The sequence below is a fragment of the Drosophila simulans genome, chromosome 3R, assembly GCF_016746395.2.
Source record: "Drosophila simulans strain w501 chromosome 3R, Prin_Dsim_3.1, whole genome shotgun sequence".
Classification (NCBI taxonomy): Eukaryota; Metazoa; Arthropoda; class Insecta; order Diptera; family Drosophilidae; genus Drosophila; species Drosophila simulans.
In genome coordinates this window covers 2824942-2846008 of record NC_052523.2, presented here as the reverse complement: position 1 = coordinate 2846008, position 21067 = coordinate 2824942, and the positions used below count along the sequence as shown (strand labels likewise).

The 21067-nt window shown below is 43.8% G+C and overlaps 4 protein-coding genes across 16 annotated transcripts; 2 read left to right on the top strand and 2 right to left on the bottom strand.

The window, feature by feature from the left end:
* The first annotated feature begins 481 nt into the window (after nucleotides 1–481).
* Nucleotides 482–7144, top strand: LOC6726961 (transcription elongation regulator 1). Of its 4 annotated transcripts, XM_016175897.3 has the most exons (8): nucleotides 484–806; nucleotides 873–2356; nucleotides 2421–2754; nucleotides 3691–3841; nucleotides 5572–5967; nucleotides 6043–6407; nucleotides 6471–6800; nucleotides 6866–7144. In XM_016175897.3, exons 1-8 carry the CDS (start codon nucleotides 619–621, stop codon nucleotides 6990–6992), a joined length of 3375 nt encoding a protein of 1124 aa, XP_016033450.1. In that variant the 5' UTR covers nucleotides 484–618; the 3' UTR covers nucleotides 6993–7144. The 4 variants fall into 4 exon arrangements, with proteins under 4 accessions (XP_044779392.1, XP_016033452.1, XP_002102363.1 ...); XM_044923457.1 differs by lacking the exons at nucleotides 5572–5967; nucleotides 6043–6407; nucleotides 6471–6800; nucleotides 6866–7144 and adding exons at nucleotides 4121–4290; nucleotides 4511–4989 and having other exon boundaries at nucleotides 482–806; XM_016175899.3 differs by lacking the exons at nucleotides 5572–5967; nucleotides 6043–6407; nucleotides 6471–6800; nucleotides 6866–7144 and adding exons at nucleotides 4121–4290; nucleotides 4404–4989 and having other exon boundaries at nucleotides 482–806.
* Nucleotides 2761–3684, top strand: LOC120285072. Of its 3 annotated transcripts, none has more exons than XM_039295882.1 (3): nucleotides 2761–3207; nucleotides 3321–3438; nucleotides 3509–3684. In XM_039295882.1, the coding sequence occupies exons 1-3, from the start codon at nucleotides 3095–3097 to the stop codon at nucleotides 3596–3598; spliced, it is 321 nt and encodes a 106-aa protein (XP_039151816.1). In that variant the 5' UTR covers nucleotides 2761–3094; the 3' UTR covers nucleotides 3599–3684. The 3 variants fall into 3 exon arrangements, 1 of the variants encoding a protein (XP_039151816.1); XR_006541983.1 differs by having other exon boundaries at nucleotides 2761–3057; nucleotides 3107–3207; nucleotides 3283–3684; XR_005544336.1 differs by having other exon boundaries at nucleotides 3283–3684.
* Nucleotides 7145–7782: 638 nt separating the features above from the next.
* On the bottom strand, nucleotides 7783–17775 carry LOC6726959 (serine/threonine-protein kinase Pak). 7 transcript variants are annotated; one of them, XM_039295877.2, is made up of 9 exons: nucleotides 17623–17775; nucleotides 13440–13706; nucleotides 13200–13354; nucleotides 12599–12610; nucleotides 12017–12182; nucleotides 11313–11894; nucleotides 9730–10877; nucleotides 9444–9662; nucleotides 7783–9372 (listed from the first exon to the last, which is right to left on the bottom strand). In XM_039295877.2, exons 2-9 carry the CDS (start codon nucleotides 13597–13599, stop codon nucleotides 9289–9291), a joined length of 2526 nt encoding a protein of 841 aa, XP_039151811.1. In that variant the 5' UTR covers nucleotides 13600–13706; nucleotides 17623–17775; the 3' UTR covers nucleotides 7783–9288. The 7 variants fall into 7 exon arrangements, with proteins under 7 accessions (XP_039151811.1, XP_039151810.1, XP_039151814.1 ...); XM_039295876.2 differs by having other exon boundaries at nucleotides 17226–17701; XM_039295880.2 differs by having other exon boundaries at nucleotides 9730–10469; nucleotides 17226–17699.
* A 122-nt stretch (nucleotides 17776–17897) lies between these two features.
* LOC6726958 (nuclear receptor subfamily 2 group E member 1) lies at nucleotides 17898–19554 on the bottom strand. Of its 2 annotated transcripts, none has more exons than XM_002102324.4 (2): nucleotides 18739–19554; nucleotides 17898–18299 (listed from the first exon to the last, which is right to left on the bottom strand). In XM_002102324.4, exons 1-2 carry the CDS (start codon nucleotides 19361–19363, stop codon nucleotides 18088–18090), a joined length of 837 nt encoding a protein of 278 aa, XP_002102360.1. In that variant the 5' UTR covers nucleotides 19364–19554; the 3' UTR covers nucleotides 17898–18087. The 2 variants fall into 2 exon arrangements, 1 of the variants encoding a protein (XP_002102360.1); XR_001599924.3 differs by lacking the exon at nucleotides 18739–19554 and adding an exon at nucleotides 18360–18513 and having other exon boundaries at nucleotides 18179–18299.
* Between the last annotated feature and the right edge of the window lie 1513 nt (nucleotides 19555–21067).

Genomic DNA, 21067 nt, shown 5'->3' with positions numbered 1-21067 from the left:
TTTATTGCTTACAAATTTATTTATTTACATTTATTCCTATAAATATATGCATCGTTTCATTTGTTAAAAAAAATGTATGAAAAAAAAACATTTTTTTTTTTGTAGACCGTTTAATTATTTGGTAGTTGAATCGCTGAGTTACGCGGTTCAGTGATTCCTAGCTGGTAACGAAAAAGCGTGAGGATTTTGCCAGGTCTAAAAAAAGAAGCGTAATCGGCGAGTGAGGCTTAGATTCGCAAGGGCGAGAGAAGTTATAAGCAACGAGTGTTCTCGTTAACGGATTACAGATAGTACCGAAACACTTCGATTTTAACTCTTCCCGCAATCGGGTCATGCTGAGCTAATAATAAAGCAGACTCTATAAATATTATCTATCAGATGTAACAAAATGTAACTCTTTGTCAACGTGATAAAAAAAAACCTTTAATATACAGTTCAGAGTCACAGCGGACTGGCAACGACCTTCGTGTGCTGCCACCTAGCCTTTTTTAGTCGATAACTCGATAAATCGAGTAAACTGGGTTGTATTCACATCTCTAGCGGCAGAAAAGTGTAGAAAATTTTCAGGGATTTTGTAAACGAAAAGTGAGAGATTGCGTACAGTTAAATCTGTGTGCCATGGATGCGAGCTTAGAGGAGAGCATGGATAGCGATGGCGCCAGTTCGCCGATTAGCAAGACGGAGGCGAGGGAATCTCCGCCAGAAGTGGGTCTCAATGGAAACGGCAGTGGTAGTGGTAGCACCAGCCAGGAGACCCCAAATAATGGCGTTGCTATACTCAAGGAAAAACCAAACGAGGCCCATAGGTGCGTTGTCATGGAAAATCTGGTGTTTTAATGCTATAAAGTTGTTTTACCTTGACCCAATTACAGGAGCAAGCCCTTCAATGCGTTTAGTGGTCGTCCCATCGGGGAGCACACAGCCCAGCAGCAGGCGCTACAGCAACAACAACAGCAGCAACAACAACAGCCACAGCAGTCGCAGCAACAAGCTCCTTCCGGAGCAAATGGAGTCACAGGACCTCCGGAAATCTGGGTGGAAACCAAGGCGGAGGACGGTCGATCTTATTATTACCATGCGGTAACTAGGGAAACCACTTGGTCTCGACCCGATGGGCCCGCTGTCAAGATAATGACCCAGGCGGAGGTGGAGGAGATGGCCAAGCGACCTGTCCAGGCCGCCAAAACGGAAGCCAAGGCAGCCGAAACGTCGGGCGAGATTCCACCAGTGTCGTCACATCTTACCTCGCAACCGCCGCCGCACCTGATGAGCCAGCCACCACCCAATGCGGCAGCACCGCTGCTTTCCCAGCCGCCACCCAATGTGCGGCAACAGCCACCACCAATGTTCCAGCCACCTGGAATGCAGGCGCCTCCTGGGTTTGGACAGCCGCCGTTTTGTATGCCGCCTCCAACTTACGGATTTCCTGGAGGACCGGCACCAGCTGGGGCACCTTGGGGCGTGGGCATTCCGCCTTGGCAGCAACAGCAGCACATGCAAGACAAACCAGCCAAGTCGCTTATCATTAAGCCGGGTGTAATCGATCCGGCGGTTATAGCACGAGCAGCAGAGTGGTCAGAGCATCGTGCTCCCGATGGAAGACCGTACTATTTCCACGCCGGTCGAGGGGAGAGTGTCTGGGAGAAACCGCAGGCGCTGAGGGACATGGAGGCCGCTCGCATGGCTGCCCACTCGGGCGTGGCGCCCGCTGTGGCAACAGCTCCGTCTGGCCTACCACCACACTTGCTACCCAACCCTATGATGCATATGCCACCAGGATCAGGGCCGCCGGGATTTGATCCGCATGCTGCTTTTGCGGCTGCTGCTGCAGCAATGAAAGCCAATTCGGAAAACACAAAGGCTGCGCAGGCAGCTGCTTTGGAGAAAGAGGCTAAGAAGGCGGCGGAGGAGAAGCGAAAAAAGGAGGAGGAGCAGAAGAAGGCTGCGGCATCAGCCAAACAAACCGACAAAAGTCGACCTGTGACAAGTACGCCCATCGCTGGAACGCCATGGTGTGTCGTATGGACTGGAGATTCCCGCGTCTTCTTTTACAATCCGTCAACTAGGACTTCGGTTTGGGATCGACCCGAGGATTTGTTAAATCGTGAGGATGTTGACAAAGCGGTAAACGAACGTCCGGAGCAACTGAAGACTCCGCAAGAGAAGTCGGCTGAAGCCGAACAGAAGTCCGGCGAGGAGGCAACTCAAGAGCAGGCTAAATCGCAAGTTCAAGCCCAGCAACTGGATCAGGTGCAGAGGGTGGATGCGGATGATGATGACGACGACGAGGTTATCAAGATACGCACAGAGTCTGAGTCTAGTGTGGAAGAGGTGCCAACCAAACGAGTTCGAATGAGTAAGTTACATGCTGTTATAATCACAGAAAGGATATCTGTCACTTACACCTTTCGTAACATTAGTTTCCAAGTCAAAGCGGGCAGAGGATGCCGCCCTAGAGGCAGAGCAGCGGGCGGCCAAGGAGCGGGCCCTAGTACCCCTAGAAATGCGCGTCACCCAATTCAAGGAAATGCTTCGAGAGAAGGACGTATCGGCTTTCAGCACTTGGGAGAAGGAGCTTCACAAGATCGTGTTCGACCCGCGGTATCTTCTGCTGACTTCGAAGGAACGCAAACAGGTATTTGAAAAGTATGTGAAGGATCGGGCCGAGGAGGAGCGTAAGGAGAAGCGGAACAAGATGCGCCAGAAGCGGGAGGACTTCCGCAGCCTAATGGAAGAAGCCAGACTGCATGGAAAGTGAGTATTGCTAGCTATCATCTATATCGTTATTACGTATTACGTAAGAGTGCCGAAAGGGTATACTAAATTCGTTGAATAGTATGTAACAGGTAGAAGTAAACGTTTCCGACCCTATAAGGTATATTTATTCTTGAACAGGATCACTAGCCGAGCTGCTCTTGACCTCGGCCGCCGCCCGCACTGGGGCTTCATAGCGCAGTTGGGATGTGAAGACGCTTTCTTTGGCTTCATTTTCCCTGGCTTAGTACGTCTGGTGTTTCGCATAGGGGGACCCTAACCGAGCTTGTAGGAGCTAAAGGGGTGAGCCTGTAATTTCGGTACTAAGGGTTAAGTATTTATGCTTTCCAAGGTGCTACCCATTGAGGTTGTCGTCCAACCGGAGTTTCATGGTGGCTGTGGTTTGGTACCCATATCGCGGGTAAAGTCGATCTTTGATTTACGGCGGAACGGGTGCGTAAAATTAGGGCGCTGTGACCCATAGATCAGCATGAAAGCATTCAAATTGCTACCGGGTTGTTTACTCAGTGAACGCCAATAGCTTCATGTCCGAAAATCCCTTCAAGGTGGAACACGTCACGTAAAACCAATTCGGAGGGATCCGAGTCCCACTTTAGAGACGTAGACGCATCGCAAGATTGTTTTAGAAGATTCAGAAGATCCCAACGCCCGGAAACCGCAATTGTTAAGAATGCCTCAATTTTCTTATTTCTTAAAATAATGAAATATAATTTTTACCTTGCACTCCCACTAGATGAGTAACGAGAAGCTGATAGACGAAGAACTATTGCGTTCTCCCTTGTTTTATTACTGGGTAGGATTGTTATCCTATATTTATTTGTAAGCGTTCAGAAGAGGTTACTTAATTCTTTCGTTTCATCCGTAAATTGTTCATGAAACGTTCTTGTTAATACTTTGAATTCCAAACTCTTTCAGATCCTCATTCTCGGAGTTCAGCCAGAGGAACGCCAAGGACGAACGGTATCGGGCCATCGAGAAGGTTCGCGAACGAGAGAGTCTCTTCAACGAGTACATCGTGGAGGTGCGGCGTCGCGAAAAGGAGGACAAGCTGTTGAAGAAAGAGCAGGTAGGCCTAGGGTATGCTGGCGCCCCTGACCCCATCACCTTACGTATCTCGATGTTTAAACATAAATGCATATCTTTATATATATATTTAATAACTTACCCGTATGCCAAACGTATTTACATAATGTGATTGATTTTCTGTTAACTCTTAAACCATAAACAACGTGTGAATCGAAACCGAAACAAACCAAACTGAAAATGATACCGAATCCGTACCCTGATCGAATGCATTATCCCTGAACGTGTTGGGTTCCCGGTGGTTTGCCACCCGATACCTTAGCCACTAGCTAGCAGGTTACAGCACAAATGCACCACCCAAAACACCAAAATACACAAGAGCAACAGCATCGAGAACCACCTGTACAACACCCTCGACAGTCTATTCCGCCCGCCGTCTGCCATCGCCGTCCACTGATCTACTTGACCACGCACATGTTTGCAATCTGTGTGGTGAGTTACTTGAAACATAACAAGCAAAAACATTTAAATTTGTTTTTCTGCAATAAGAGACAAATTTGGAAAAAATACAATTATAAAACCAATATAAACAAAACTATCGAAAGGTTGCCAAACTGAAAATTACCTGATAATCGTTGGTGTGATTTCCACTTCCCGAACTCCGCCCCACGTCGCCCCTCTCGGATGTTTTATGCGATGTGATGTGATGAAGAGGATGTTGCGATGATGTGATTGGCATTGGGATCATGATTGATGATGTTTGAAGTTCGCGATGGGCTCTCGGAGGGATGCCGCCGAGCAGGAAGCAGGCAGAAAGGGATTGTTCCAGAGATCCGGAGCGACTGCAGTTCGTGTGCAGGTTTCTGCGGCGCTAAGCAAACAGTATGAATAATACTTAATTTAATTAACCCACTATTTTCGTTTTGTTTACAAATAATGTACACACTCAGCAGTTTGTCACCTCACCGAGGCAAGCCCAAGGAACCGAACTCAGCCCCATCCCCACCTGCACAGAGCAAAGACGAACGATATTCCAAAGCCACAATATCCAGCTCTTTGCTCTGACAGGTCTAGGCAGCGGCCCAAGTCGCTGGAAGGCTCTCTGCCCCATATTTTTACCATGTACCATATTTTTACTGTAGATCTATCGACTATTGTACCCTTCGGCCGTGCTGAAGTCTGAACATCAAGGCCTGCTAATAAAAAGAGAAATTAAGGGTTTAGGTGGTCCGCTCGCTTTAAATTTTGCTCTTCTCTGCATCTATATAAAAAAATTTTTATAGCAATAGATAACGTTTTCGATATAAAGTAAAAATATCCGATCTGCCCGTGTCCGTCCGACTATCCGTATAAACGACGAGATCTCAGACACAAAAAGAGCTATAAATTTAATATTTGTTTTGGAGATTTTTGTCGATCCACTCAGATAAGTTAGGGAATAGTGGAGGAAATCGATTCCCTTTAATCGATGTTTTGCTTAAGACAGACCCATATTCTCTACGCCAGCAGGACTTGAATTAACCCAACGTTCTCTTTCAGTTACGTCTGAAATCGCTAATCAAACCCCCTCTCTTTCAGGCACAAATCGTGTAACTATGTTCTATAGCTTAAGAAAAATAAGTCTAAGTCTTAAGTTAGCCAATTAAGCATAGAGTGTTAAGTGAAGCCGCATCAATTCAAGACCCCTCTAATTCGATCTCTTTGTCGCATTTCTCTTCTCTTCCGCATGGCTGGCATGTCAATATTACTTTCACGAACACTTTAAAACTCTAGATCCGCAAGGACTTTCTGGACATGCTGCGGGAGCGTCACGACATCGAACGCCACACCAGGTGGTACGACATCAAAAAAAAGTTTGAGTCGGACCCACGCTACCGCATAGTGGACTCCATGTACCGGGAGGAGTACTTCGAGGATTACCTGCACATTATGAAGGAGGAGAAGCGGAAGGAGCGGGAGATGCGTGAGCAACGGGAACGGGAGCGACATCGCGAACGTAAATCAGATCGGAGGGAAAAGGACAAGGAAAAGGACAAGGGTCGGAAGGATCGAGGACGTAGCCGTTCGAAAGACAAGGACCGCGAGAACAAATCATCCAAAGAAGAAAAGGATAAAGTCAAGGAGGAAAAAAGCAAGTCGGAGAAAAGCAAGAAACGAGATACCACCCCGGTGAGTCGTTAATCGCCTTAAGCGTTTTAGACCAATATTCTAATCAGCATATTTTAATTATGCTGCCTTTCATAGGAGGAGGGTGAACATCGTGAAGAGTCAGAAAGGGAAGAACGAGCCGGCAGCGACGACAGCGAGGTGGCTCGCCAACGGGAGAACGAGGCTGAGCAAAAGCAGAAGGAACGCGAGAAGAAGCTAAGGGTAGAGCAGAGTATTCGGGAACGAGAGAAGGAGGTGCAGCGAACCCTGGCCGGTCATTTGAGGGATCGGGACAAGGAGCGAGAGCATCACATGCGCGAGGAGTGCATTGGTCACTTCACCGCTTTGCTGACAGATCTGGTGCGGACGCCGGACTTCACGTGGAAGGAGGTCAAGCGACAGTTGCGGAAGGATCATCGTTGGGAACTAATCGAAAGCCTTGACCGTGAGGATCGCGAGCGGTAAGACATTAACATTGTTGAAATTTATATTAGTTATATTCAATAAATTTAATATCTTTGCAGAAAATTCAACGAGCACATTGACAATCTGATGAAGAAGAAGAGGGAGCGGTTCCGCGAAATGCTCGACGAGATTAGCACTCTGCAGCTTACCAGCACTTGGAAAGAGATTAAGAAGCTGATCAAAGAGGATCCGCGATACCTAAAATACAATTCGGACAAGGGCGAGCGCGAGTTCCGGGACTACATCAAAGATAAAACGATGACAGCGAAGACTTCTCTTCGGGAACTCCTGCAAGAGTGCAAATTTATTACTCACAAGAGCAGTGATCTCATCAAGGAAAATCCAAACCATCTCAAGGAGATTCAGGACATTTTGAAGAACGACAAGCGGTAAGAAGCAACTAACTCAATATTTGTTAATTGAATCATGTGTTTAATATTGTGATTCTTTCTAGCTATTTGGTGCTCGATCACATGGAGGAGGAGAGGAACACTATTGTGCTCGGCTTTTTGGAGGAGCTCAACAAACGCGGCCCGCCGCCACCACCCACAGCATCTGAGTCAACGCGCCGCAACAAGTAGAGTGGTATTTTAAACAAAACTAATCAATTTAATCATAACAATTAAATTATTATACTAAGACGAAGTTCCGCATCTTCGAATCTTTTAATTGAATAAAATACACACATTAAAGCGATTTGAAAGTGACAAATAAACGCTTTTTCATTCATAAATATTTATTGATCATTTATACGTTATGATAGAGTTGTGATTTCATCTATGTATTTATCTTAATTTACCATTTGTTTTTGCAATTCTATATAATTCTATATGTTCTTGTTTACCCATTCATCGGTTCGCCTAAACGTGACCGTTATTGTTTAATACACATTCTTGCTGCACTGTAGCCGAGTTTTCTAATGCCTATAAATAAATACAAATACAATAATCCGTAATGTTATTCGTTTCAAAGCCAGACTTCCTTCCATCCATATGGAAATTGTTGTAGTATTAGGAACTAATATTGAAAATAATGTCTCCCCATCATGGTTGCAAACAAATCTTATTCCTCTCGATTGTATAAAGTTCTTTCTGGTTTTGGTGTTTTAACATATTAGGACGAGCTTAACTAACCTAATAGCACGTCGATGAGGGTTACGATCGTTAAATATCCAGACAGTTTTCGCTTATTATTATTATAATCATGCAGGTTTTGAATGTTACAAAATGTTTCCATTAAACACCTTTAACCAAACAAATTTAGATTGTTAGTGTTGTTAATACAATAAAGTTTAAATAATTCAGGATTGCATTATAATTTTGTGCACTTGTATTCTTCGAAATGCCCAATTCATATGAAAAATATTTTAAATTAAACGCGACCGAACATTTATTAAAAAAAACTTTTGTACAAAGGATCTTGTTATTAATAATTGAAAGAATAGAAGGTATACAATCTTATTTCTTCCCATCCATTCAGCACCCGTCCAATCAATATACACGCACCCACTCAAGCATCTAACTATCTTAGCTGGTGTTTTAGTTGACTGGTCTATACGATCTAGAATTTCGATTCTCTATGTTACACTACAACTGCTAGTTACTATCTGTTTAATATTTACGTGTTGTTGCTTTTATTGATTTCATTTTTCTGTTTCGGTTAGGCACAAAGTAACTGGTTTTCATTTCATCATGGCTCACGATCGAACGTTGCACTATTACACTTTTTCATTTATTTTCTAGTTATATTTAGTGGCTACTACGAATTTATTGAACAGTTAGTGTGGTTTTCCTATAATTCTCTCTCATTACATTTAAATTTTAATATATTGCTAGTTTGTTCTTGTCTTTTGTCGTGCAAACCACATTGCATTGCTGTCACGTGGAAAATACAGGTGTCCTTGTGTCTTCTATATGTGTCTAATCTATTCTATTACAATTAAATGTTTCTTTTTGACATAAAAAATTGCGAGAAGAGGCGGGTGGAGGTAAAGGATGTAGAAAGGATGTATCTTTGAGTTTACAGCGAAGAATGAGTTTCATTCCACTCGGATCTTAGTCTACGCGAGGGAACCGAAAATATCGAGCAAAATAAACCAAATTTTAAAATCATATAAAAATATATTTTTATTAAATAAAGCAGTTTATGAACTAAATGAAACTTTTACTAAAATCAGCGATAATACTCCAAGTCATAGGGTTAGTAACAGCGTTCCAAAGTTCATACTCTCATATAATTATTTTGTAAGCTTCTTATAGAAATGTAATGTAATGACGAAGTAAATCAAATGAAGTGCTTTATACATTGTAAAAATTTGTATGTATATTTTCATATTCTTTAAATGCAAGAGTTACCAATTCTAATGTTTTAATGTTGACAACTATAGTGTATGTGTGTTTTTTTGTATACTCATTTTACATGATCTTTAGGCTTATAATTTGAAACGCATTCAAAATGCACAAAACAAATTTTGGATCTATACAAATTTAAGTTTATGTTTTGGTATAACAAATGTTGGAAACATGTTTCGATGATGTGGTGGCCAAAGCAACGTGTGACTTTTTTGCTGTATTTAATCAACAGAAAACCGATTTGTGAAAATTGAACTACGCGTGTCTCTTGTTTGCCATATGCAGTTATTCATAGTTTTGCTGTTTGTCTCGTTAGAATATATATAATATAATAATATGTGTATATAATACGTTTATATAAATAATTAATAATAGTACTCATAATCATTAATAATTCATCATCTGTTCGTATGCATAACAGTTATTGTTGCTATTGTGGTTGGTGTTGTTGTTGTTGTTCTTGTTGTTTTCTGCAGTAGTAATTCATCAGTAGTGGTTAAATAAGCGGTTTCTTCTTGGTTGTCAATCAGTTGCCCTTGGTAGCCTCCTTTGCGGCCATGATCAAGGGAGTCAGACTGGCCAATGGACGGGCCAGTTTCAGGAAGGGATGCTGCAATGGAGTAATTTAAGGGATAACCCATAAGCTAGAAATCCGCTTGGCACGTGGACTGAAAGACTCACCTTTAGCAGGTCCAATGCGCTTGCTCGCCGATCCACCTCCACCTCCAGACACTGGTCGAGGAAGTCCTGAAATGCTGAGGACAGCTTGTCTTTTTCTTTAATCTCTGGCTTGCCATTGGTGGCAATGAGGTACAAGGCTTTAAGCGGATTCTCGTTTAGGTACGGCGGTTCGCCCTCAACCATTTCTATGGCCATAATGCCCAGAGACCAAAGATCCACCTGCACAAGAAGAGCATCGTTAGAATGTTTAAATATTTAAGTCCAAATGTTTCGCGAGAGTGCTAACCTTGGGTCCATACTGTTTCCGGGTGACGACCTCGGGAGCCATCCAGTAGGGTGTGCCTACCATCGTTGTGCGTTTGGATTGCTCCGGCGATATTTGCGCACAGAAACCAAAGTCAGTCAGCTTGACTGAGCCGTCGAGGCCCAGCAGGATGTTATCACTCTTGATGTCGCGATGGATAACCTGGTTGGCGTGAAGGAACTCCAGGGCTTGCAGCACTTCTCGGCAAACAGCTGCGATCTGGCCCTCGTCCATGCAGGTCTCGGTGACGACGTCGGTAAGAGAGCCGCCGGGCAGGTACTCCATGACCACCCACAGTTCCTCAGACACGAGGTAGCTGTCCAAATAGTTGACTACATTCGGGTGTTTGTTCTCCCGCATCACAAGGATCTCGTTGATGATGAGCTCCTTTTTAGGCTGCTGCGAAAGGTTCATCTGCTTGATGGCCACCTCCATGCCGGTCGAGGATTCAATTGCAGTGTACACTGTGCCAGAGGCACCCTGGCCAATCTTCTCCATCTTGGTGTACTTTCGATTTGGATCGCCCACGGAGACAATGGTGCGCAGCTTCTCCAAGATCTCCTCGTCGGACATCTTTTTCTTCTTGGCGTTGGCTGCCCGCGTGTTGGGCGTTGCAGCCGCAGCCACAGCTGCCTGGGGCACGGCGATTTGGTTTCCAGCCACTTGAGGACTTGGGCCACCGGCTGACACTTGGGCTACCGTGGGTTCCGGTGTGTACAGATCTGGTGATCCAACGGAGGCGGGTGTGGGCGATGCGGGCGTAACGATGGGCGGTAGGGGAACCGCAACAGGAAGCGAAACCGTCGAGTTGCGAGAGGAAGACGTCGGCGTGGGACAATGGATCGTTGGCAAGGCGTGTTGTGTGCCATCGTCGTCGTGGAACGAAGGAAATGATGAAAAGGAGGAAGCAGAGGAATGGTGATTAGTCGTTGATGCTGTGACTACTGTCGCTGCTGCAGTGGTAGCGTGTGCTGTTGCTGTCTCGACGAGACTACCACGAGGTGCAGCTGGAGCAGGATCAGTAGTAGGAGTGGTAGAACAACTAGGATTAGTAGCTGACAAAAGAGTTGATGTTGCATCGGTGCCTTCTGTTTCTGCTGTTGTTTTTGTGGTTGTTGGGGACGTTGGAGCTGGCGTCGTCGCAGTTGTTTAATTATTTTTTTTTAGCAGCAATTAGAAGCGGAACAAAACAGAACAGAACACAGAGAGGCGATACAAATACCAAAATACACATTCATTAAATCGTTAATAGCACCTCAAAAGGATTATAGTGTTAAAAAGGCAACATAGTAAACTATCGCGACACATCGCAACCTTTGAGCCATGGCAGCAAATTAGATTTTAGCAATATAGAAAAGTTATTATCTTAAACTCACAGTGCAATCAAAAAATAAACTAAATATTCAATCAGTTTCGAATTGAATTTTTAATATTAACTGAACCCCAAAATGTACTTGTCGTTCTAGAGTTTTGCTGATAATAATTTTCGCATGACTTGCTGCCGTGGCTCTTTATAAGGTAGATGCAACTAAGCTATGATCCATATATCCTGGAGCGGCACTCACTTGCATTATTTTTATTCTTGTCCAGCGTCGTCGTGGCATTGTTGTGCATCATTGGCGATGCCGCTGGTCCGCCTGGCGTCCTATGATTTTGCAGCGGCGTTGTAGGCGTGGTTGCTGGCGCCACTGGCATGGGGATGATGGCTGGCTGCAGATCCTCGATTGGCCGCGTGTAGATGGATTTCGTGCGCTCTGGCCTAGAGGCCACCGGTGGAGGTGGTGGCTGTTGCTGCGGATGCTGTGGTCCCAGCATATCGTCCTCGTTAGCGGATGAATGTTGCGATGTGGATGAGGAGGCCGTGTGTCCGACAAAGTTGTACGAGTGCGATTGACTTATGCCCATGTGATGCTGGTTGTGGTTCTGGTGCAAAAGTGGCTGCTGCTGTTGAAGGAGGTGCTGCTGCTGCTGTTGGTAGTGGTTGCCCAGAATTTGGCCAGCGACGGCCACGTTGTTGGCGTTGGGACCCAGAGTCATACTGCCCAACTGGACGCCAATCAGGTTGCCTCCGCTGTTGGAGCCGTGCAGCTCCGAGTCCGTTGGCGTGCTGCTCGGACTGCTGCTGCTGACGCGGCTGAGCGATGATCCTGGCAAAGGAGAGCATTTCAATATTACAAATAAGCTGTATTCATAAATTATTTAAATAAGGTGAAACTTAAAGCAATCACAAGATATTATCCTAGATCTTAAATCTGACTGAGTGACCAACCTGAATGCGTCGTAATGGCATTTGTCATGTACTTGGAACTTGGCCTCTGTTTGGTAGTGTTGTCGAACCACTTGAGCACATCGAGCACGGCCTGAGGATTCTTCTTCTGCTCCTGCTTGCTGATGTTGGAGTTCATCAGGAGTCGTGCCCATGCCTCCGGCATGCCCTGAAAAAGGCAACAAGTTAGATTGTTAGAGGGAATTAAAAATAACAATTTACTGCGATGGGAGAACATCTAGAAGGCGTGGGGTAAAAAAATATTTCGGATTTTGGGTACATCAATGCACGGCCAATTATTGTGATCGGGGAATGATGAAAGGTCAGCGACTAAAGGCCTTTCAGCTACGAATTCTAGGCAGCCTGTGTCGGTGTAATGTCGTATGGTCTAGTGTAGGAGTTTTGTGAGAGTACAGAGATAAGAATGAACCAATAGTAACAAACAAAGGGTAACAAAACTATGAGTAATATCGATCGAACTTGAAACAAACACCGACTCGACAAAATTTACAGACAAAGGAGCACAATGAGACCTTATTAAGAAACTAATGAAGTTCCGAGAAGTTAGTCGAGAAGTTTACTTACTTTCATTGGCAGCTTGAATAATAATAGAAATTGATATAGAGCAAGAATCGCGAGAGATAGATATAGACAACAGAATGTATGTAGAAGTACAGTGTTTTATATGTATGTTATATATTGGGAGCGTCAAAACAAATTAAAAACATATTAAGAGATTTTTGGGTGAGCTGGTGGGCAATATTTATTTGATTTAATTTAATATTTTAGAAACCCGAAATGCAGTTCGGTGTTTTGTGTCTGATCGAGGCCGCGGGTTTGATTACAATCTCGGATCGATTATAAAATTGGCAATATTAATAATTGTTCAATTTATGCTCCAAGATTGGGGCGTTTGTAATATCTCGAAGATAACTAATACATTAAATTGTAATGCAATTACTATCATCACCCAAAAATGTAATATGTAGTCTGCAAACGAAACTTGAAGTCGTTGGTGACTGTGTTTTGCATATAAATTTGTTGTACAGAAGCTTATCAAATGGAGGACATAAGCAGTGAAAACCGAAGATTTCCGACTTGCTATTCTTAGACAGCAAGCCGTAAACATAATGGCGAGGCAAACGCGACTGAAGGTGTCCATAGACGAGCATAATAGAGAACTCACGGTAAACTCGCCGGTGACAGCATCGAATCCCACATGGACCGTGTGCTCGAAGTTCGTGGGATAGGAGATGTTCGGCTTGGAGTCCGTGTGCGAGGGCTTCGATCCTTTGATCTTGCTCTTCAGCGTTTTCTTCTTCCGGTCGGAGTCGTCGGGTTCTTTTTGGGAGAAGAGAAAGAAGCACATTGTTAAGCGGACCAGCGGTCTTCACATGCCGTGCTCAACTAATCGAAATGTACTCACCCTTGGGCAGCGGACGCATGTCGGGCGGTACATCTCCCATTCCGCCACCTCCCAGTCCTCCGCCGCCGACGCCCACTCCTCCTCCCGATCGTTCGTTGCCGCCCCGATTGCTGGTGAGACGCACGGGCGGCGCCGGCGGTTTGTCTTCCTCGCTGGACATGGCTTTGTCTTTGGGTGCTTCTGGCTCTTCTGGTTAGCTCCTGCTTCCTCCTCCTCCGCTTCGTCTAGCGCCCCGTTATGCACAGCTGTTCTACGCCCAGAAAACAGCTGTCGAGAGTGGGAGAAAGGGACCATTATGTTGGCCATAATTAAGTATTTTGTCTAACTAAAATTTACTAAATTTGAAACAACTATCTTAACGATTCTGAAATCATTGATATATTTTCAATATTACTAGAGGCCTATACATTTTTTCAAATAGGCGCTTTTCCCAAGAAGAACATATAAATTTATATGTATTAGATATTTTCTAAATCGAATTATTTAGAAATTATTGGTGATTTCATCAACACAGTTCGAAATTGGGAACAGTACAGAAATGATTTAATGCTTGGAGTATTCCAGGGGTGCCAACCTTCTGTTATCTATCGCGAAAAGTGTTCCACAGCTTATCTTAGTATATATTTCGTTCTGTATTCTTTCCCCACCATATTGCAGTCGCGTCATATGCCTCCACAAAATCCCAAATTTGTCATACAACTACGAGAGATAGATTGTTTACATATATTTTTCGCGAACGCTTTGGCGTTATGTGTTTCACACCATTCTGCACAAAGTTATACATTTTTGGCTTTTGATTATTCTTTTTTTACCGATCTTCATGAAGATCACGTCAAAACTGTGTGCTCTCGATTTTTTGGCACGCGAAAAGCACTTTGTTTTGCTTTTTGAATATGTTCGAAAACACAACACCTACACAAACACACACACACACACACAGTGGTCGGCTGCAGCAGGAGAGGAGAGATGTAGCCGCAGTTATAAATTTATCAATATGGGCCGTCCGGCGAACTAATTCGGACTGTGGGCCCGCTGCTCAGTTGTTCCGTCAGCGTGTCTCTCACCCTCGAGTGTCACTGCCACTAGAGCAGCCGGCAAAAGGCAACAAACAGCACACATCGCTCCAAGAGATTGGGTCGGAGCACCCAGCTCGCGAGAGTGCCGCCCCCTACATTGCTTAAAAGCTGATTGATATGGGTATTCGAAGTTTGTATACTCTCCGAAGGAAATTTTATAAATTAGTTAATGCTATTTCAATAATAATATTCCGCAATTATTGCACACTAATGTAAGTATCAAAAATAGAATTCTATTTAAGTTAAGTGCGCATTGGTCATAATTGTATACCAACATCTATTCACTTTTAGATACTTAATTCTAAATATTCATTGGGGCATTGGGGGTAAAAAATGTGACCCAAAATTGAATAATCATTAAAGGACTACATTTTAATTTCAGTTTTCATTAGACGCAAACCACTGTTCCCACACAACACACTTTAACGGTATCCTCTCTCCCTCAGCTGCTCCGCTCTCGCCCACGCAAGCGATCGAGGGCCATAAAAAATTCTTTGCGATAACAAGAGTGGCTTCGATTAGCACTCGAAACAAAAACAAAGCAGCACACGCATTGGGAATTACAGCAACACAAATGAGGAAATTGAGCCGCGCGGACAACAACAACATAAACACACTCGAGTGGGCGGCATCGCAGCCAAACATATGAGCGGAGAGGGCGAAAAGGAGTGGGAGCGCAGAGTGGCGAAGAGAGCAAGGCGGCTTTGGCGCCTGTCTGCTTTGCCGGCGACGTCGACTGCGCTGCTTTTATGATTCATTTATCAACGTCAGGCGTCAAGAGTCAATGCAACTAACGGGAGGCGGAGCGTCTGGGACGAGGGGGTGGCGAAGTGTGAAAACGTTGGACAAACATCAACATACAGTTCCAACAGCTGTGGTCAACCTAATAGCGGGGATCAAATAGGAATATCAATTCCAACATTTGAATCATCAGAAAAAGGGTTCTAAGTGACCAATATATGTACATAAGTACATATATAAGAGATTAACCCTTGAATCATAGGGTAAGTTACGGAAATCAAATTGCGTCATGCGGTTCAATTTCCCATTACCTTTCTAGTGACTCCATTTTATCAAGTGTAATGATTTGTTGCTAATTGTTTTTAAATTCACCTATGTAAGTAGATTGTTCACTCAATAGATACGGTCGTTGAAGATAAAAAGTAAAGGTGTATCGATAAATGGTAATTAGTAAACGTGCTGTGTGATATAATCTTGACCGCAACTGTATATTTGTACTATAGGCTTTATGGGCATACAGTGGTTTACTGGCTGCTTGCCCAGAGATCTATACAAGTATATACATACATATGTACATACAATATGCATGCAAACATACACACATAGGTGAGAATTCGTTTTTAGATCAAGCAACAACAAACTTTTCGGGAGCGTGTGGGCGCCCAGAATTGGGTTAACGATGTACCGCATTGTGTTTGATTTCATTGACGGTCGAACTTTAGGTAAAATCGATAAAAATGTTTTTCCTTCTGCAGAGGCCCATGCAAAATTATTCCCTAATGAGAAAAACACACATTGTAGGCACAGGAAACTCGACAACACTTGCGGCATTTAAATTAGTGACAGGGGTTGTCAGACGCGGGGGAGCGGAAGGGAGGGTAGGTAGGACTTTCAAAGTGGCGCAGGCCTAGGTGCATGTTGCAACAACAGCGACGCAAACGTGGCGCTTGCTCCAAGAGCTGAAAGAAGCCACAAACATATGCATACTTCTTCGCCACGTTTATGCGGAGCTAAAGTTTGTGATCAAGCTTCTTGAGATTATAAGTTTAAGTCGATTACATTGACTGCTTTATGTTATCTTTCTATCTAAACTAAACTTAAGAATTTATTCTTGGAATTAGTTTTACGCAATTTGGCAGAGGATTGCCGATTTAATATGTCGAAGAACAACTTCTGTTGTCCGAAGATTTTGGTTCAGTTATCTTAGTATCAATATACAAAGTGTAAACATTACAAATGATACGATGATTATGATCGGTGCATATTTAGCGACTGGCCACGCATAACTGCTGGCGACGGCGACTCTCTGCCGCTGCGACGTTGTCTATTTTGGTTGCGGACGCCAGCCGAAAGCAGCAGGCGGAAATGTTATGCCTTTTATATTTCTCTTTTCAGTTCCCTTCTGCGTCCGCTTCCGCGCGTCCCTGTCCCTTCCGCTTTTACCTGTGACCGTGCTAAGCAAATATGGTTTTCCTCGAACGAGGGAAGGAGGTGGTAGCGCTAGGGGCACTGGACATGTGCCGTTAGAGCGGCAACTGTTAAATGCCAAATCGACTGCGAAATGTTGTTAGTTATTAGAGCTTTATGTAAATGTCTTGTCTCGTGTCACGTGTGCTGGTAGCGGGGGGGAGGGAATTGGGGCATTCCAGCTTGTTGACATTTGGTTGCTTTATTTTTGGGCTGGAAATTCGGGAGCAGCAATGTGTTAATCCAGAATAATGTGGCATGGAAACCACTTGAAACGTTCTCCTTTAATCCACATACACGCACACACACACACACGTGAGTTGGAAAAATCAATGTGTGCAACCTCTCCTTAGGCGGTGTGTGTGTGCTTGTCTGTGCATTGGAAGCCAGACCAATTGGACTAACGGTGCACTCTCTTTTTATGAATGAAACTCCCTCGCCCCGCTCTCTACCAGACCCCTCTTCCCTATCCACTGGCCCACCGCTCTCCACTTGAACTCACTGCAGGTACAATATGCCTTGGTTGCCTTTCTTTTGCACGGTGCACCCTGTACGCCGCTTGCAGTCGAAGAAGAAACGCTTGCGATTCACGGATTCGAGTGGACCCCACTTCTCCACTGGCTTCTTGGAGTTTTCCGAGCCCACAACACTTGGCCGCACTCGCACACACTCCACACCGCACACACACTGTATTGTTTTCCCGTTTTCTCTGGTGTGTGTCATTAATGGCCGACGGACGAGAGGCACCAGCAGCAGGAAAAGCCAAGCAATCTTATGGCGAGCCGCAAACTTTCTCGCTTTCTAGCTTCTTTAGCAACGCGCGCGCATTTTCGGTCCTTGCATCACCCACTAATTGGTTTACATTATTCACGGGTTTGTTAAATACGAAAAATAATTACAGAAAGACGACAAGACGGCCGCAGCAGACAATGTAGCGATGGCAAAAATATATCAATATATCGATAGCGAGCAGGAACGAATATATTCGCTCCGTGACTTTTCACAACATATCGATGAGCTTCTTGTGTTGTGATATGGCCACCTTTGAAAAAAGTGTTTTTCAAAAAATACCACATCTAAAAACGGAAGGATTTTTTAATTTACAATAAATCTAGTTGTACTAAATATTTTTATTACCAACAAATTGCACAATGCCATTAAAGTTTAGGGCGTGTCTAAATGCTTCCATGTACGATTGTTGACAGAATTTTAAATTAGGATTGCATTTTTTGATATGGGTGTAAACTTCTGACAGCGAAGTTAGTTTAGATGGTTGAATTGGCGAACAGAAAAACAGTCATTGTTCAGTAACCTCTTTGAGACTAGGTTTTTCTTTAATATCGAAGATATATGAAGACTTGAGCCTAAAGTGTTTTCAAGATGTCCCTGACCACGCTGCGAAACATACAAGAAAGCGCGCAGTCGAAGCGCCTCAGGCACAGCTGCCTTAGCCCAAGGAGGAGTTGTCCGAAACGCAGGTAGTTGGATTGCTGCAGGGTGTAGCGGGCTAAGGAGATCAGGGCGGCATTGGAGTGGCTTCCCAGGATAACGGCATACTCTGCACTAATGGCCAATTCTGTAAAAAACATACAATCGATATAAGTATTCAAATAGGAAATACTAATGGTGACTTGACTTTGAATAAAGCTCCAACAACATCTCGCTTAACGAAGTATGTTAAGAGGCCTTAAATCTGTCTCCAATTGTTCATCTGTTTCAAAAGACACCTCCTGATTCTATGTTTTTTTTTTAAACAATTATTATTGGAAAAGTTTATACGAACTTGTTAAAATCGAAAGTGAAACGCTTATCTTGCTTGGGTATAATTTTTCATTAAAAGTTATATTATGCTATAATTGTGAAATACCGATTAGGATTTAATTTTAAATTTTCGTCTAAGAAATCACTTCAATATGTGTAAAAATATTAAAAATTGGTTATATCTTCAGACCACTTTTATTTTTAAATCCTAAAAAGCCGTTTTACCGCCCAGACGGAGCTCATGGCTACTTTACCTTTTCTGCACAGGATTAGGGACTCCAAAAAGTTGAGTTCCAGGACGTCGGCCCTCAGCTGGTGGGCCTCGCAGATGAGCCTTTTCAGCTGCTCATCACCGCAGCCGTCGATCATGGCGCTGATGTCCAGCGACCAGTGGGACGCTCGGAGCACAAAGATCTCGCTCCACACCACCTGCAGGATGGCGTCCTGCTGGCAGCGATCCAGCAGAGCGAACTGCTCGTTGGCCTTCGCCTGGCGCAGGCACGTGACGAGGATCTGGGCAAGGATCTGGAAGTGCAGCGCCTGGGAGTGGGGCGTCGGGGATGGTGCCGCCTGAGATGGCGCAGCATGTCTCCGGCCACTGCGGTAGAGAGCCACCTGCTGGTTTCGCGGACCGCGCTCCTCCTGGACCGCGGCGGCGTTCATTCCGACGGCGAGGCATCGCTGGAAGCGGCAGGAGGGGCACCAGTTCCGCCGCGCCTTGTCCACCACACAGTTCCCGGCCAGAGCGATACAGGCGTAGCTGCTACCTCGCCGCACGCTCCGCTTGAAGAAGCAGGAGCACCCATCGCAGCAGGACACGCCGTAGTGCTTCCCGGAGCTCTGATCGCCGCACACTGCGCAGGCACTGAAATTCGACATGGTCACCGGTTGGCACTGCTTGCCAATGAGCCAAAGAGTCGCCGCGGACTGAATCAGCACCTCCCGGATATTGGCGGTTTTATATGCCACCTGGATGTGCTACACCCGCAAATGATATGCAAACCAGTCACACAGAGCAAAAATATGTTTCCTAGCTAGCGAGGAAAATTGTATCTCAATGGAATGTTCATCTTATACTTTAATAGTCGTTAATACTTTAAAAATCCTATAATCCAAAGAACAAATTTCTAAAGGCAAAATATCACTAAAATATAGTTTATTTAATTTTAGAAATTTTAAATCTAGAATGCAAACACCAGAAACCTTTTAAAAATTTCAAGATACTTGTATAAGATATAGATATAGTTTCATAAAAATTAAGTTTAAGTTATACATCAATCTCGTATTATAATATTAAATCGTATTCGAGTTAAGATATAAATCTAAAATACTTTGACATAGATTTCTCCCAGTGTAGTAGTGCCTTGTGCCAAAGCGTGATTTGAGGATTTTTATTTGCCCGAGACGCCCCTGGCAGGGGGCGTGGCGCGTCAAAAGTGACAATCATCTACTACTATTGCGGACCGTGTTAACAATTTGTAAACAATTATTGTTTTGCTCTGTGATTGGACGTGCGCTCGCCACTCGAGGTGTCCGCGTTGAGGTCCTTTTGTCCTGACATTTCGGGCAAACACCGAAGACGTTCCTGGGGGTTGGGCTTAGAGGAGTTCTTATTCCGGAAATTCTGGAAAACTGTTTAATTAGACGTTGCTGCCAGTCGCAGCTTTTACTTAATTCTAGGTTAATAGTCGAGTCACATCTAAAACAGAGGGATATATTAAATAAGGAGTTGAGGCATAGAACCATTTACATAGATCTCTTCGTCTGACCAAGATGTTTATCATAGTAACTTCTAGGGCTAACATCGGGAAGCAATGAGAAACAATTGGGAACGGGTGGTAGATTGAATGATCTTAAACTTGTCTTAGCCAACCATTTCAGTCCTGGAAAGTACTGTAATGCATTAGTCCTGACTAATTCCTTAGAGACTCCTTTCCTAGAATGCTTAGAGCATCTTACCTTTCAATAGACTCATTCCTAGCCAGTTACTAGCCCACTTTGGTCTGAAAAACTTCTTTAAAGCAAGCCCATAAAAAGGGAGATTGCTAGGATAACAAGGACATTGGGCACTTTTTACTAACGTAGTCTATATTGGATTTAGTCCATCAATGATTAGTAAATGAAAGATTAAATTATGGTCATTCATAGAGCAATGGTTGTGTGAATGTTGAAGAACATCAAAGTCTTTAAGGATATGGGACTATTTAACGATAGCTTAGTTAAATTCAAATAGTCAGATTCTCCAAAATATTGTTCGTGTTGGTAAATGTAAATGTAATAAATAGTAAAAGACAAGTATTTTAAAACAATGGACTGCAGCCCTAAGATGTTATTTTTCTGTTCAGCTGCTCCATATGCGAAACATTGTTTTGGTTTTATTAATTTCAAAAAGGATTTTCGAAAACGATTCTTTTTACCATTTCAAGCTGTATACCCCAAAAAATTCCCTAATGAGTCAACGAAAACAGCACATTTCTCCAATTCAGAACTCTATTTTTGTAACAATCAATAAATGTATGGCCCATTTAAATTATGCAAAATAGATCGAGACGAAAAACTTTAATTCTACAACTTTTAAGGAAA

Coding starts and splice junctions, on each gene's coding strand:
- LOC6726961 (XM_016175897.3), top strand. CDS start 619: ATGGATGCGAGCTTAGAGGAGAGCATGGATAGCGATGGCGCCAGTTCG. Junction 807..872: donor AAACCAAACGAGGCCCATAG/GTGCGTTGTCAT, acceptor ACCCAATTACAG/GAGCAAGCCCTTCAATGCGT. Junction 5,968..6,042: donor AGAAACGAGATACCACCCCG/GTGAGTCGTTAA, acceptor TGCCTTTCATAG/GAGGAGGGTGAACATCGTGA.
- LOC120285072 (XM_039295882.1), top strand. CDS start 3,095: ATGCTTTCCAAGGTGCTACCCATTGAGGTTGTCGTCCAACCGGAGTTT. Junction 3,208..3,320: donor TTTGATTTACGGCGGAACGG/GTGCGTAAAATT, acceptor AATCCCTTCAAG/GTGGAACACGTCACGTAAAA. Junction 3,439..3,508: donor AACGCCCGGAAACCGCAATT/GTTAAGAATGCC, acceptor CACTCCCACTAG/ATGAGTAACGAGAAGCTGAT.
- LOC6726959 (XM_039295877.2), bottom strand. CDS start 13,599: ATGTCCAGCGAGGAAGACAAACCGCCGGCGCCGCCCGTGCGTCTCACC. Junction 10,878..11,312: donor CAAGAATAAAAATAATGCAA/GTGAGTGCCGCT, acceptor CGACGACGCCAG/CTCCAACGTCCCCAACAACC. Junction 9,663..9,729: donor GGAAACAGTATGGACCCAAG/GTTAGCACTCTC, acceptor CTTCTTGTGCAG/GTGGATCTTTGGTCTCTGGG.
- LOC6726958 (XM_002102324.4), bottom strand. CDS start 19,363: ATGTCGAATTTCAGTGCCTGCGCAGTGTGCGGCGATCAGAGCTCCGGG. Junction 18,300..18,738: donor CCTAATCCTGTGCAGAAAAG/GTAAAGTAGCCA, acceptor TGTTTTTTACAG/AATTGGCCATTAGTGCAGAG.